The sequence below is a fragment of the Emydura macquarii genome, unplaced genomic scaffold (genome assembly GCF_026122565.2).
Source record: "Emydura macquarii macquarii isolate MOO-44397 ecotype Brisbane River unplaced genomic scaffold, CSIRO-AGI_Emac_v2 contig_2205, whole genome shotgun sequence".
NCBI classification, from domain to species: domain Eukaryota; kingdom Metazoa; phylum Chordata; order Testudines; family Chelidae; genus Emydura; species Emydura macquarii.
Window position 1 is genome coordinate 12,355,877 of NW_027132342.1, and position 13,819 is coordinate 12,369,695.

At 39.7% G+C, this 13,819-nt stretch overlaps 1 protein-coding gene across 3 annotated transcripts in view; it reads left to right on the plus strand.

Annotated features, from left to right (window-relative positions):
- Nucleotides 1-446: 446 nt before the first annotated feature.
- CRY1 (cryptochrome circadian regulator 1) overlaps nucleotides 447-13,819 on the plus strand; it is a 79,551-nt gene continuing 66,178 nt past the window's right edge. Inside the window, exon 1 of one of the 3 annotated variants that reach the window (XM_067559379.1) lies at nucleotides 447-1,302. In XM_067559379.1, the coding sequence (XP_067415480.1) occupies nucleotides 1,145-1,302 (158 nt within the window). In that variant the 5' untranslated portion in view covers nucleotides 447-1,144. The remainder of the gene's footprint in view (nucleotides 1,303-13,819) is intronic. The other 2 variants (XM_067559378.1, XM_067559380.1) reach the window with 2 other exon arrangements.

Here is a 13,819-nt window from a genome sequence, read left to right on the forward strand (position 1 = left end):
CCCAAGCCCCAGGGTTCCTCCCGTTCGTCACAGGCCGCCAGTGCAAGCAACACGGGGTCGTAGGCGCTCTGCTGGAGCGGGTAGATATAGTCCGTGCCGCACGGGAAGCAGAGAACTATCCCTTTAACTGCGTGCGCGCCCCTCGTGCCGCTCACTTATATAAGCGCAAGTTAGGCCGTGTCCCTGCCGCGGGTTCCCCACACCCTGCAGCTTCGTTGCGGCGCCGCTACGATGCCGCGCTCGCCCACCCTCATCCGGGCCAAATGCGCGCTCCCCGCGACAGCGCCTCCCGCGAACGCCGCTGACGTAACAGGATTCTTTGTATAACAGTCCGTTTACCGCCCCCCGGCGTGCTGCGCACACACGCGCCATTCTGCTCGCCTGCACGAGTATGTCGTTCCTCCCCCTCTCCAGCTCCAGCACGGGCGCATGCGCACAACCAGTGATTTCTACGGCCACCTAAAGGCTCGCGCACGGGCGCGCCCGCAGCCCCGTGCTCATCCGGGCTTCTCCGCCCTCGATACGGAGAGGGCGGGGTTCAGAGTCATGAAGGTCCCGCCCCCTTACTCCCTCCGTTCAGCTACCGACCCGCGCGGACGAGAGGATTTGGTCACAGGTTCGGTTGTTTCTCCCTGTGTCGACGGTTCCTTGGTTCCGTCGTCGAGACACACGTACCCGCCGTCCCCCACCCGTCCTCTCAAGGTAAACACACTTCAGGAACGTGACGGCGGCTGGTCACGTGGGGCGGCAGCAGCCAATAGGAAGGCGGGGGTGGGGCGCCCCCCCTCCGTCGGCTCCTCCTGAGTCCGAAGCAGTGTCACAGGGCGAGCGGCGAAGCAGTGACAGCCGCTTGGTACGAGACGTCCCGCGCGCCGCTAACCGTCACCTGTGGCTCCGCGCGGCCTCTCGGAGTGGGCGCGAGGGTGTCGGGGTGATGTGCCCCTCTCAGGGGGCCGCCGCCGCGGGGGCCTAGAGCCAACGATCGATCGCCAAGCGGAGGAAGCCACCCGGCGGCAGCTTCGCCTCTTGGTGCGCGGGTTCCGCGCCGCGGCGGGGCCCGTGTTCGCACGGCTCCCCCAGGGCTGCCCGCTAGAGGAATCCGAGTGGAGCGTGAGCCGCTCCGTGAGGGATCGCGCGCCGCGCCATGGGGGTGAACGCCGTGCACTGGTTCCGCAAGGGGCTGCGGCTGCACGACAACCCGGCGCTGCGGGAGTGCATCCAGGGCGCCGACACCGTGCGCTGCGTCTACATCCTCGACCCCTGGTTCGCGGGCTCCTCCAACGTGGGCATCAACAGGTGGCGGTGAGTGAGCGGGGGCCGGCCCCCATCCCCGCGTGGTTATATATGCGGTCACGGTGCCGGCCGGTTGGCCGGCTGCCCATCCCCCCAATCGCTCTCATTGGCCCTCCGTGCGGCGCAACCTCCGGCGGCTCAGGTCGCGGTGATTCCATCCCCAGCCTGTGCACAAGCGCCTGAGCCATGGGCCCGCTGTCCCAGACAGACACGGCCAGCCCAGTCCCCGCCTGCTGTGTGCTTCCAGCGGTGCTGTCACCCGCCTGCTGGGCGGCCCGCGTCAAAGGCATCGGGCTGCAGGTCCTAGGGCGGTAATGTGCAGCGCCCGGAGTGCCGGGGCCTTTCTCCCGTGCAAAAGAAAATCTGCCTCAAATAAGGGAGTTTTGCTTCCTCTCCACCGACCCACTCATTACTAGTTCCTGTTTTTTTTTTTTAAATCCACTGTGTTGTGTAATCATGGCTCAAGGAGATCTGTTCTAGAGGACTTGGTGGGTAAAATGCTACTGGCTGCAACCACCATGACTTCCAGTAGAGCTGCATTGCTGGTAGCAGTGGCTGGAAACTTCAAGGAAAGAAACTAGGGTATGCAAGTCAAAAGAGTTTATCTTCGAAATCATAGAAATGTAGGGATGGAAGGGAATTCAAGAGATCACCTAGTCCAGCCCTCTGGGCTGTGGCAGGACCAAGAAAACGTAGACTATCCCTGGCAGGTTTTTGTCCATCCTGTTTTTAACAACCTCCCTTTAAAGCCTGTTCCAGAGTATAACTATCCTTATAGTTAGAAAAGTTCCAGAGGGGTGGCCCTCTATAGTTAGAAAGTTTTTCTTAATATGTAGCCTCAATCTCCCTTGCTGCAGATAAAGCTGATTACTGCTTGTGCTATGTTCAGTGGACATAGACACCAGTTGATTACCATCCTGTTTAAAACAGTCCTTAGCCTATTTGAAGATTATCCAGTCCCCGTCAGTCTTTTTGTCTCAAGACTACACATGACCAGGTTTTTTTATAGTTGTGCTGAAAGAAAAGGTTTAGAAAAACAAACATCACTTCTGTTCTGGACTCTTTCCAATTTGTTCATAAGTTTGGCTCCAGAACTGGATGCAGTACTTCAGCTGAGGCCACACCTGTGCAAAGTAGAATGGGACAGTTATCTCCTGGTCTGAGCTGAGATTATTTTGAGACAAAACCTGCACTATAACACCAAGTGCTGAATTCATGAGAGGGTTTTTTTAATATTTATGTAAATTCTCAGAAAATTCATTCAATCCTGGAAGTATAAGCGATGTTAATTTCAGGAAGATGCAAGTTTCACCAACTTCATACCAACCAATCTACACATTCCCAGTAGCTCTCATCTGAGCTAACGTGCTAAAATAGTAGTATATCTGCAGTAGTACACTCAGTTGAGAGCTAGTGAGTATATGGGTACCTGAACTGGGAATCACACCCCTGATTTTTAGACAAAGAAGTTGAATCCTGCTTTGAGTTTTTACTTAACTTTGACAATGTCTGTATAATAAAGAGATGACATAGCAAGAGAAGAAAAAATAAGGGAGAGGCTAGTGGGGCTAGGTTATACATACAAAATGATGAGCTTATTTGAAACTTCAATATTTGTCTTAAAGGTTTTTCTTTTCTAAAAAACTGATAATATATTGAATTTCATATAGCATTATTCACCCAAGGATTACAAGTGTTTTGCTGAATGCTAATTTAGCCTCCACAGGACATTAGTGTTGAGAAGTATTGTTAACCTCACTCTTCAAATCATGAAACTTAGGTGCAGAAAGGTGAAGTGGCTTACCCAAAGTTATCCTAGGAATGTATGGCAGATTTAAGAAAAGAACTTGGGTTTACTAGGCTACTGGTTTAGAGCCTTCTGTACAATACCTTCCTTCTGTTTTATATATTCTCTTCTATGCAAGGGCATCAGAGTATTTCAGGACAAGCTAACTTCTTTAAATGTTTGGAATTTGCTAATTTCTGCTCATGGTAATCCTCTTTATAGTCTTGAGAAGGTGGACATACTAGAGTACCCTTTCTATGATATTTCATTTAATGGTTAATGCACGTTTGTCAACTTAGAATCATACAGTTTAAAAACAGTTGTTGCTGGCCACTTCTGTTCTGAATGAGATGATGGACAATTGTCTTTAAAAGTGGTTTTCAGCAGATACTTTCTACTGAAAAACAAATTCTTTTATCTTTATAAACAGTTATGAGGTTTCTGCTTTTATGGTTGAATTTACATACATGCAGTATAAGCTGTGAAATTATATTCCTGATCATTCTATCTGCTGGAGACTGGAGCAAGCCTAAAGGGTTAAGGCAAGCCTGATGTTTTTAAAATACTTTTCAAATTTCTTAATTTTTTTATTAGTGGAGTATGAATTAAGAACATTAACATCCTGAAATATATAATATTGTGGAGAAACCAGTCAAGACATGCTTCTACTCCTGTAGTTTCTAATTTGTAGAAGGTTAGCATGCAGCATGGAAGTTAGTGATCCGTGAGCAGGTGTGAACTCATGGGCCCTACTAAAGAAGAGGGGCCTCATTAATATTAATACTAATATCCTCTGGTTGTCTGGCAACCATTCAGTGTACAATTATATGTATATAATATATATTACACACATTTAGCACATGTATTAACTAGTCTAACAATATTCTTGGTGCTGTACAAAAGACAAAGTCAATCTCCACTCTGAACAATTTACAATCTAAAAGAAAAACAGACAGGACATTGGAGATTTTTTTTTTTTAATGAAGAATACCTGCCCTGTACTAATTCTTCACCTCTTCAACAAGATCAGAGCTCTCCCAGAACTAGTCCCAGATACTGCAGCACCTCTCCTAGCAGACCATTAGAACTGCTTCAGACTTCAGTGACCACATATATGGTGCTTGCTATACTATACACACAGTTTGTGCTCCGGAGATTCTGCCCTCTGCTTCATAGTTCTGTGTTATGTGGTTTAATGAATCTTTTTCAAGTAAAATTTACAACCATCTTTATTAAGATACTTCCAAAACCAGTCTCAAAAACTATTTACCAGAATGATTTCAGTACATTTAAAAAAAAAAAAAATTTGTTTTGAACTAAACAGGAACAACTTCAATTTTTTCATAACTTTGTTTCCATGTTTTTTAAAAGCTGTATGTGCACACCAGACTTGTAAAATGGCTCTTTCAGTTTGGAGCTATCATTGAGCAATTGAAATTGACAGTCAAGCAGGTTATCTTCTCAGATGTTAGTTATTTGCCGACATTTTTATGGAAAAAGGTACTGCATTGGCAAGACAACAATAAAACAACTCTGTGAGTAGGAGCAGAAGACCATTCAACAATTGAAAATCTTAGAGTTTTTTTCCTGTCTGTTTCCTTTTTCTGCTGCTAATTTACAGTGCCATTTTTTTTCCTCAACATGTGTTTAGCATTAGATTGAGGAAGGGTTTTAAACTGAGGAAATTTATGTAGATAAAAACCTTTGTCTTGCAAAGGTCTGGACCAGTGATCTAGATTCTCTTTCAGAACTGTTGCATTTTGTTCAAAATCAGTGCACCCGGAGTGACTACCATTGCCAATTTTTCATCTGTCTTTGAAGTTAAAACATAGCTAACAGAATGGGCATTAGAAAAAGGTGCTAAAATAAAGCTAGAAAAGAAATGAGAGAGATTAAGTTTTGTTTCTTCTTGGAAATAATATATTTGCTGATGAAAATGATAGCTGTTTTTAATCAGTCGTGATTCCTCCATTCACGTATTAAGTTGTGCAAAATAAAGAAACATTTGCAGTGTTTTTTTTGTTTTTTGACCTGGCAAATTGAGAGCATGTTTAAATATATTGATGTTGTTTGGGAAATTCTCCTCTTAACCATACAGTTTAACTCTTGTGTGAATTAGTATTTTTGTATGGTTGTCATATTGAGCAAGTATAGTTACTAACCAGTTACATGGTCTCACTGACTTCCTTTCTCTTGGCTTCTTGCCTCCCCCCTCTAAAAATCAATACTATGCTTCTGATTATTAGTCTGCCTCTCAAGCTGTTAAGTTGGCGTCTAAATAAGTACTTGTTCTAGATAATTAATTTTCCACTTCCATTTTCAAATGGAAGAATTTTGCCCTGAAAGAAGAATGATTAAATAAGAGTAAAAAGTGATGGGACCAGGCAGGAAGATGCAAAATAGAAGTTTTATCCATAACATGATCTTGATGTTTTACTTGCAACTAGCCGTAACTCCTTGATATCAGGGTTATGATGTGTCTCATTTCTGGCATTGACATATACCAAGAAATCTAACTGTCTGTTCAGTTACTTTTACTTGCTGATGAAAATTCTTTACATGGCTTAAATTCTGCCCTCAAAAAATGATGTAGATCTCATTTTACAGTGGACCATAGTTTAAGGAGAATTTAAGTGTCTTGTGAGCATTTCTCAAAATACAGAGATGTTAAAAGTGGATCCTTTTTTCAGGATAGGTTATAAAGGGTTTGAGCATGACTTTTCTCAGATTGACTGTCTGTTTTTGAACATTTTGCCTGCTGTTACTAGCAAATAATACAAATCACTTTTATATCACTTTGTCTTCAAGATGAAAGAAAATGCTTTTACTCTTGTTTTAGCATTTGATTAATAGAAAAATATGTGACAATATTTCTTTCTTTGTTGTCTTGTGGTAGAATTTGGTTTCTTCTCCCTTTTGTTTTCTTTAAAATACTAGTATGGTTTGGTTTTTTAAAATGAGAAAATATGATACACAACATATATGCAGAGTTAATTTTTATTTTGAATTTGGTTTTTTCCTTTGGGAACATTTTGGTGTGTTCAGTAGATTGCCAAAAAAAACCCCAAACCAGTATCTAACTTTACAGAGGTTTAGTTTGATTTGGAAGAGGGAAGTGTTACATAGAGCTTCTCCATAACCTGTGCTGCTTATCTTCCTGGCTCAAGGCCCTGCCAGTCTTTTTAATATAGTCTGTTGCTTTACCTGATTAGAGAAGTAGAGGTACAAGCATTTATTTCTCTTTCCTGCTCTCCACTTTAAAGAAATCAGAAAGGAATTATTTTGGAAAACAAACTCTGACCTTTGTGGTTTGTAAGAATGATTCTTAGGTGTGAAAAATTCATGTTTCAGGTGCTTGGATTTCCCTTTTAGGAGTGTCTTGGGGGAGGGAAGGAATTTTTAACCTTAGCATTCTGCAAGTCTCTCACTCTGAAGGCAATTCATAACTTCAGTGGATTTATTTGGTAAAGACTTTGCTGTGCTGGGACCTATTTGTTGAATTTGTGTTTGCAAATGAGATTATCCAGAGAGAAAATGTAAAGGTAGTACTGGTTCTGAGATTTAGCTAAGAGGTCAGTAGAGATGTTGGTGAGAGTGATTTCAGCTGAGTGTAAAGGACGGAAGCTGGATTAGAGGGGATCTAGGATGGAGTTGGAGGAGAGGAACTCCAGACAGCAATTGTAAACAGCACATTCAGTGACCTTAGATATGAAGGGAAGAAGGGAGATGGTTGGAGAGGCAAGTAGATATAAAGGGAGAGCTCTCTCAAGATGTGAAAAGTTAATGCTCCTTTTTAAAAGAACTACAAAGCAGCAGCAAAATTCCTTAAGGCTGTCATGACTCAAGTTTTTACTTAAGAACTATTATTGATCTTCTGGTCTAGGCAACTAACAGTCTGTTTCTAGCTCTGCCCCTGCTCTTCTGTCTGACCATTGGCAAGTCATGTCACCTTTCTGTGTCTATTTCCCCAGCTTTAAAATGGGGATAATGATGCTTGCTTTTTAAATATCTGTGGATGAACAGAATGTGCATCTGTTAAAAGCACTAAAGAAGATTTTTCCACTATATTAATAATCTTCTCTAATGCTATAACGTAAATAGATACTCCTGAAATTAGACTTGGTTTGAAATGCAGATCCCCATTCATCATCATTCACCATTTGAAGGAGATTCATTAAGGAAAATCTTAGAAAAGCAATTAAGTAATTGATTTTTATAAATAGAATTATTTTTCTGTCCTGTAATAAGTGCAAGTCAGGGTTTACACTGTTTAGAGACCAATCCTGTGGGTAAGGTGTAAACAACCTTTTCATCTCTCAGATTAAGATGGTCTGTGGTTTATGGAGAGGGGAGAGCTCATTAGTCTTTTAAGATCCAGTCTTCATGTCATGCCCTCCAACTCTAACAGAGGCTTAGCCAGTGTGTCATGAGTGAAAAGTTGACTGTCGACCTCTGACTGGACTAAATATCACAAAGGAGAAATGGGTCCTAAGAGTAATTATTGATTATGCCATAGAATTATCTGCATTTGATATCTTCCCCACCAAGAATCTGACAAACTTCCTTCTCTTGCCCAATTTTTTTTAAATTAAATAATGACAATCTGATTTAGTCTGTTCTTGATATTTGTATTGGTGCCAAGAAAATGGAAGACTTTTTCCAAGACTAAAATCCCAAAACTTAATGGAATGGTCAAATCAAGACTCTTTGGAAATAACACCTACGAAATCTCAGTTGGGAACCACTTAATACTCTGGATGTGAAGGCAGCTTCCTTCATGCAATCAAGAAACTGTATATAAAATGTTTTCCTTTAATCAGGTACACAGTTAATATGTGGCAGTATCAGTGAATCTCTATTTTTGAACCAATTCTCCACACAAAATTGTTTTACTGATTGCCTTCTTTTGTCTTTCGTGTACTGCATTGCATGGACATCCAGGTCATGGAGGTATCTTAATTCCTAAAAGTAACAAGTGACTTTTGAAGAGTAGTCCCATATAGATATTACAGGAAAAACTGTTTTTATCATCCGGTTAAACAAAACTTCCTGACTCAACACGATTTTATCATTGGAGAGAAAAGAAAAATCTTCAAATTCAGGAAAATGATTTTTTCACTTAGTTATTCCCTCAAAATTTCTGGCAAGTCACCAGTTACTTGCCCAGGAGGTGATATTATGTATTTATGTTGTGAAAAAGTTAGTCTTTTCTCCCATATAGAGTTGATGTTGTATAAATTAAATTGCTTCCTGTAATTAATTTCTTTGTTCACTATCAAAAGGACTCTTTATTTGGGGGAGATCTGTGGCATTCCTCCTATAGGGCAGAATCTGATCGAGCACAAATCTATTCCTGACATGCTGTAGTCAGTGTGTCTAAACATAACCACTTCAGAATTCCACAAGTAATATGATGAAGCAAGTGAGCTTTTCTTGCTTTCTTGCAAGCTTGTTATAACGTCAGTTTTCCTACATAGTGGGAATCTGGTCCTTCCCTGTCTACTCAAACAAGAGGTTTATGGTATTTTTTTGTAATATATATGTTAAATAATCTCTCAGTTTTGCAAAGTTAGCTATGAGGGCAGAGCAATCTTTGTTTCTTATATGACATCTCTAAGGGTGCTTCATGGTTAAACTTTCATGGAATTGGCAAATCTGAATCCTGCCTTAGCTAAAACAGTGAACCAGTGTAAATTCAACTCATTATGTACTAATTGCCTTTCTGCCCCCTTACTGTTTAGCACAATAAGTACAACTCTGAAATTGGATATTTTTTTTCCTCAAAGCATTTTTAGGTAGTCTTTTAAGCAATCACTTACACTCATGCTTTCTTCTGGGATTAAGGTTGAAGGGAGATGAGGGGGAAGAGGGCTGAGGAAAATAGGTCAGTATTGTTGTAATAATAGTGTTGAAAGTGTGTGAACTGCAATTGCCATGATAAAAGTCTACATAAATGTGCAGAGTTTCAGAATAATTCTGAATCTGAAAGCATCCTAATTGCTGCTGGTGAAATGCTATTGAATAATTCACAGATAAACTTTGTTAAAGAGTTAAGGTTGAATGTGTTTTAATTGGAATCTGATCACCACTCCAAATTGGTACTTGGTTTTCTTTACAAATATTCCACATTTTTAAAAAAATCAAACATTAGACTGTCTGGAAATGATGGTTTAAATGATCAAGCCTGCTCTCCACTAAATTATTATCCTTCACTCGCTGTCATCCCAACCAATGTATATTTTGGCCCCTAAAATTTGCACTACTGCATGGAAAGGTCAAAATACTGCCCCAGAACAGCTCTGAATGCTCTCTGAAGGAAAGTAGCAAAGCTTCTCTACAATGACAGGAGAAAGCGTGTTGAGATGAAGAACAGAATAGGTTCTTTCAAATTATATGTTAATAATCATGATGATGTTCATGTTTTAGGAATTTACCTGCTAATGGCAAAGGTTTTGGTTACTCGGGAGCTTCATACCTTCATAGCATGCATTTCTCATAATCTCATTAAAGGCATATTGTACACCTAGTTTTAAAACTTTTTTTCCACAAATCCAGGCAGCATTGTTATAATTGTAACATGGTGGAATCTAAGAATATTGCATGTTATCTAGCTGTACTCTGACTTTGATCATCCATCTTTGAATACCGTATTGGTGGCTTTTGCAAGTCCATTGAACCCTACCATATTTCTTGAATTTGTCTTTCTGCAAGGTAACCAGACTTGTAGTCTACCAGAAATGAAAACGGTTTTCACTTTGATTTTAAAGCTGTTTTCTTGACATTGGAATATATGTCTCTCTTATAGCTAATTCTGCGGTTGAAAAAAGGAATGTCCATGGCATAAACCACTTCTTCTTGTTCATAAGCTGTACATTAATGGATAACTTGGTTCCTCCAATATATTGTATGATAGTGTATCCTTTGATATTGCCAAACTTTTAGTAAAAGTCTCCCATAAATATAGTACTTTACAAAATTTAATAACTTGAGATTGCTGGTTTCCTGACACTTGAGGATACTTGGGTTGCATCAGATTTAGATGTGTTGTTCCCTTTCTTCATTTGCAGATTTCTTCTCATATTTCTTCCCTGTTGATCTGCTCCCATGTGGTTCCATATGTAGGTAGTTAAGTGGAACTTTAATATGCTTTCTTTGGTACCCATGAATAGCAGTTCAAAGATCATACTATTAAAACTTGAGATGGCTGGCAGCATGTTGGAGTAAGAGTAGTCCATTGCAGCTGACAAAAAGAAAAATGTAAGAGGAACAAGGGGCCCAGGAGGGGAAAAGTGCGGAACAGAAACTAGAGGGCAGCCTGGGTGGGGGAGAGATGAGCAAATAAGCTCAAGTAAAGAGACTAGTCATATATTCATCTTTACGGCTTTATACCCAGCATACTTTCCAAAGCATCCATGTGTAAATCTGTGTGAGCCACAGCTTTATTATTCTGTACTCAAGTTTGTAATGCTGTTGTAAACCTTATGAGTCTTCAAGTGCATTCAATATTGTGGCAGCTGAGGAACATCAGTAAATCTACAGGGAGTTCTAAAACTTTACTTTTTGTGGTGAATAGCTATCATTAGTATATGTAAGTTAACTTTAAGGATAAGTTTCTTACTATTCTGGATTGTTTGAAATTGTGAGTGGAGATTCCTTACACAGGAGGACACTGTTTATAGTTAAACTGTCTCTGGACTGAAGTGCCTTGCCTATAAATTCTGCTGACATCCAGTACACGTCACTTCATCTTTCTTTATTTATGAGAATTTTATTAAGTTTAAAAAAAAAAAAAAACCCAACTATTTTCTATTTTTTCATTAGGCTTCAATGCTTTTTTTTTTTTTTTTTTAAATAGCTAGTTGTTTGAAGGGGGGAAAATGACTGTGTGGAGTGCTATCTGAAAGAGTCAGCTGGACTTTTTCTCCTGTCTCATCCTTCTTCTTTGGCAAACGCATAATTTTCTGTATGCAAAGTTGGAAAAAAAAATGTAACTTTACCACACACGATTTGATGTTTTTAAAAAAAATTGTCTATAGAGATCTCTGATGAATTAGTTGAGGATAACCAGCTCCAGATTAGAAAGGATAATCAGGCAAAAGAAGTTATCCTTAATAAAATTTGCTTTTCTAGGTGTTCTCCCACTAACTGTCCTAAGGGTATCCAAGATTATTTTTTCTGTAGATGTCAGGCTTAATGGGTTCTAGTTCCTTGGATTTGTCTATACTTCATTTTTGTATGACTTTCACAGTAGATGTTTTCTAGTGTTCTGCAATCTTCCAAATCCAGTGAATGCTTTCTTTGATATCAATAATTGTTAGTATATAGGTAGGTGTATTTTTGCAAAACACTTTAGCTGCTCTTGAAATATCTGATAGCATATGAGCTCATTCTCTACACTTTTCAAAAATGGGGTAATTAAAAATATTCCCTGAATTTTGTTATCTTCCTATCAGTATGCTATTTCTTTCCTTAAACTTAAAAAAAAATAGGTTTTAAGCTGGGTCTCTTCAAATGTAGGTCTTGTTTGCTTTCTCTGGACATCTAAAGATACCATGATGATGATCAGCTGAGTAGAGTTTTCTGTCTCTCTGACTAAAAAGTTGGCTACCACTGTCTAGCTCAAAGGTACTTACATTTCAGTAATGCTGCATGTAAGTAGTTCTTGGACCAATTGGGAATTTATTGAAATGAAAATTGTAGTGAGGCTACAATAGATTTCTCACCTTCCCCCCCCTCCTTTTTTTTAAAGCAACTCTTTTTGTGCTGCAGACAGCGGTGTTTCTTTGGAAAATCCTAAGGTCTCACATGTTATTAATCCTCCTTTCCAGCTTCAGGAGGCTGGTCATTGCTTCTTCCACAGCCGGTCTAAAGGAGTGTCACTGCACAATAGGCCTATCCCCTTCTGGAACAAAGACTGGCGTTCTTGAACTCAAATTCTTTGCCACTGAACAGATGCAGCACTCCTTTTACTCCTCCAGTATTCTCTGCTCTCCTTTTTTTCAGCTTTTCAGAATTCCACATGTTGCACTTGACTAGCAGTGGCAAAGTAAAACTACAATGATCTTAGTTTTGTTGCGTTGCTGTTTGTGGAAGTGCTATTTGTAAGAGTAGTAGAGGTTCATCATGCTTATAAGATTTGTTCTAGCACCAAAGCTACGGTATCCTCCAAAGTTTTACATCCGTGTTATCATTTGTCATGGATTCAAATAGTCTTTCTATTAACTTACAGTTTTTATCAAGGCTTAAGATACAAATAAGTTACTTCCTTCTCCATAGACAATAATTTTAACTTTTCTATTAAAGTTGTCTTCATTAGGGTATATGTAGGGCTTGTTTTTCAGGGTTTATTAATTTCATTTTCGAGGTTAGTTTTTAGCCTTTTTTGAGTTTTATGTAGATGTTCAAAAATCAGGGTTTTTGGGGGGCTTGTATGTACTATAATGAGTATGTATATAATATACATTACTCACTACAGTAGTATATACTCTAAAGAATAATATTTTTGTAATGTTCCCTAGAATGCTTTAATGTACAGCTTCAAGCAGTTCTGTGTTAAAGTGTACCAAGGAACCTTTAGTCTATGCTAAAAGGGTTTTTACATGCACCAATTAACGTGCAGCACAGTGCACTTTAGAAATCACATCCCTTTAGTCCACATTACTGCTCTGTGTAGACAAGCCCATGGATACAAGTAACCATTTCTGGTGTTTATTGGATAAATACCCATTTCTTTTTCGTGTCCGGGATGCTTTATTGGTAAACTAAAAATCTGAAGCTCCAAGTATACTGTGTAGTAATGGCTATGCATCTGTAGCACCACTCTTGTTCTTGGGGTGTGACTTTTCTCACCTATAAAATTTCATTGCACATGCTTTTTTAAATTTGAACGAAATGTAAGTATGTGGGCTTAATGTAAATGGTTGAAAAATCGGTTGGTTAAGTAGCCATGTCTACAAGTAAAGATAGATAAACTCTGAAAAGTCAGCAAAGAGGTAGCTGTCTCCCAAATGCTGGTAAAATTCAGATTTGTTTTCATAAACTTCTGAGTAAAGATGTACTGCTAGACTGGTAATTTTAATGCAAAGCTTGTGACAAACAATAGACAATAAGTTAAGAAGTAACTGTCAATGCTATTTCCTGGATTTGTGTTATATGTTTCCTTCACCACCACCTCATATTTATACAGGGTTAAATGCAAAGTATAACTTTGTCATTCCTGAGTTCTGTCACTCTGTCACACCGTTAATGTTATTCAAGTCTGTAATTGAGGAATATCTTTGACAGCTCCTCTCACACTGATGTAGTGAGGCAGTCTGTTTACAATGAAAATTGCTATCTGAGATCAACACTGCTTTTGGACATGTTCATTCTGTCAGTTTCTCGTGCTATTTTCTGTTAGCATTTTTGAGTTTAAATAATTCACGTTCTTAAATGCTTTTGTAAATCTGAATGTGTGCTGAATAATTTTGTTACTGAATATGCTTTTAGTCAGTGTAGAATAACACATTGATCTGGTTTCTGAACATTCTGGAAGTCTTTGTTTTTGTTCCCAGGAAAGATGGGCTTTGTAAGTTGTAGATTAGTCTTCTCTTTAAATGTTTCAGAGGTGAACATAGAATTCTAGTTATATGAGGCTGTCCTAGGAGGAGCTGAAAAGTAGGTCATTATGCTGGGAGTTGTCCAAACAGCCTACTGGTTGCTAGAGCAACGACCTACTTTAAGAAGCTAATTCAGTTGATT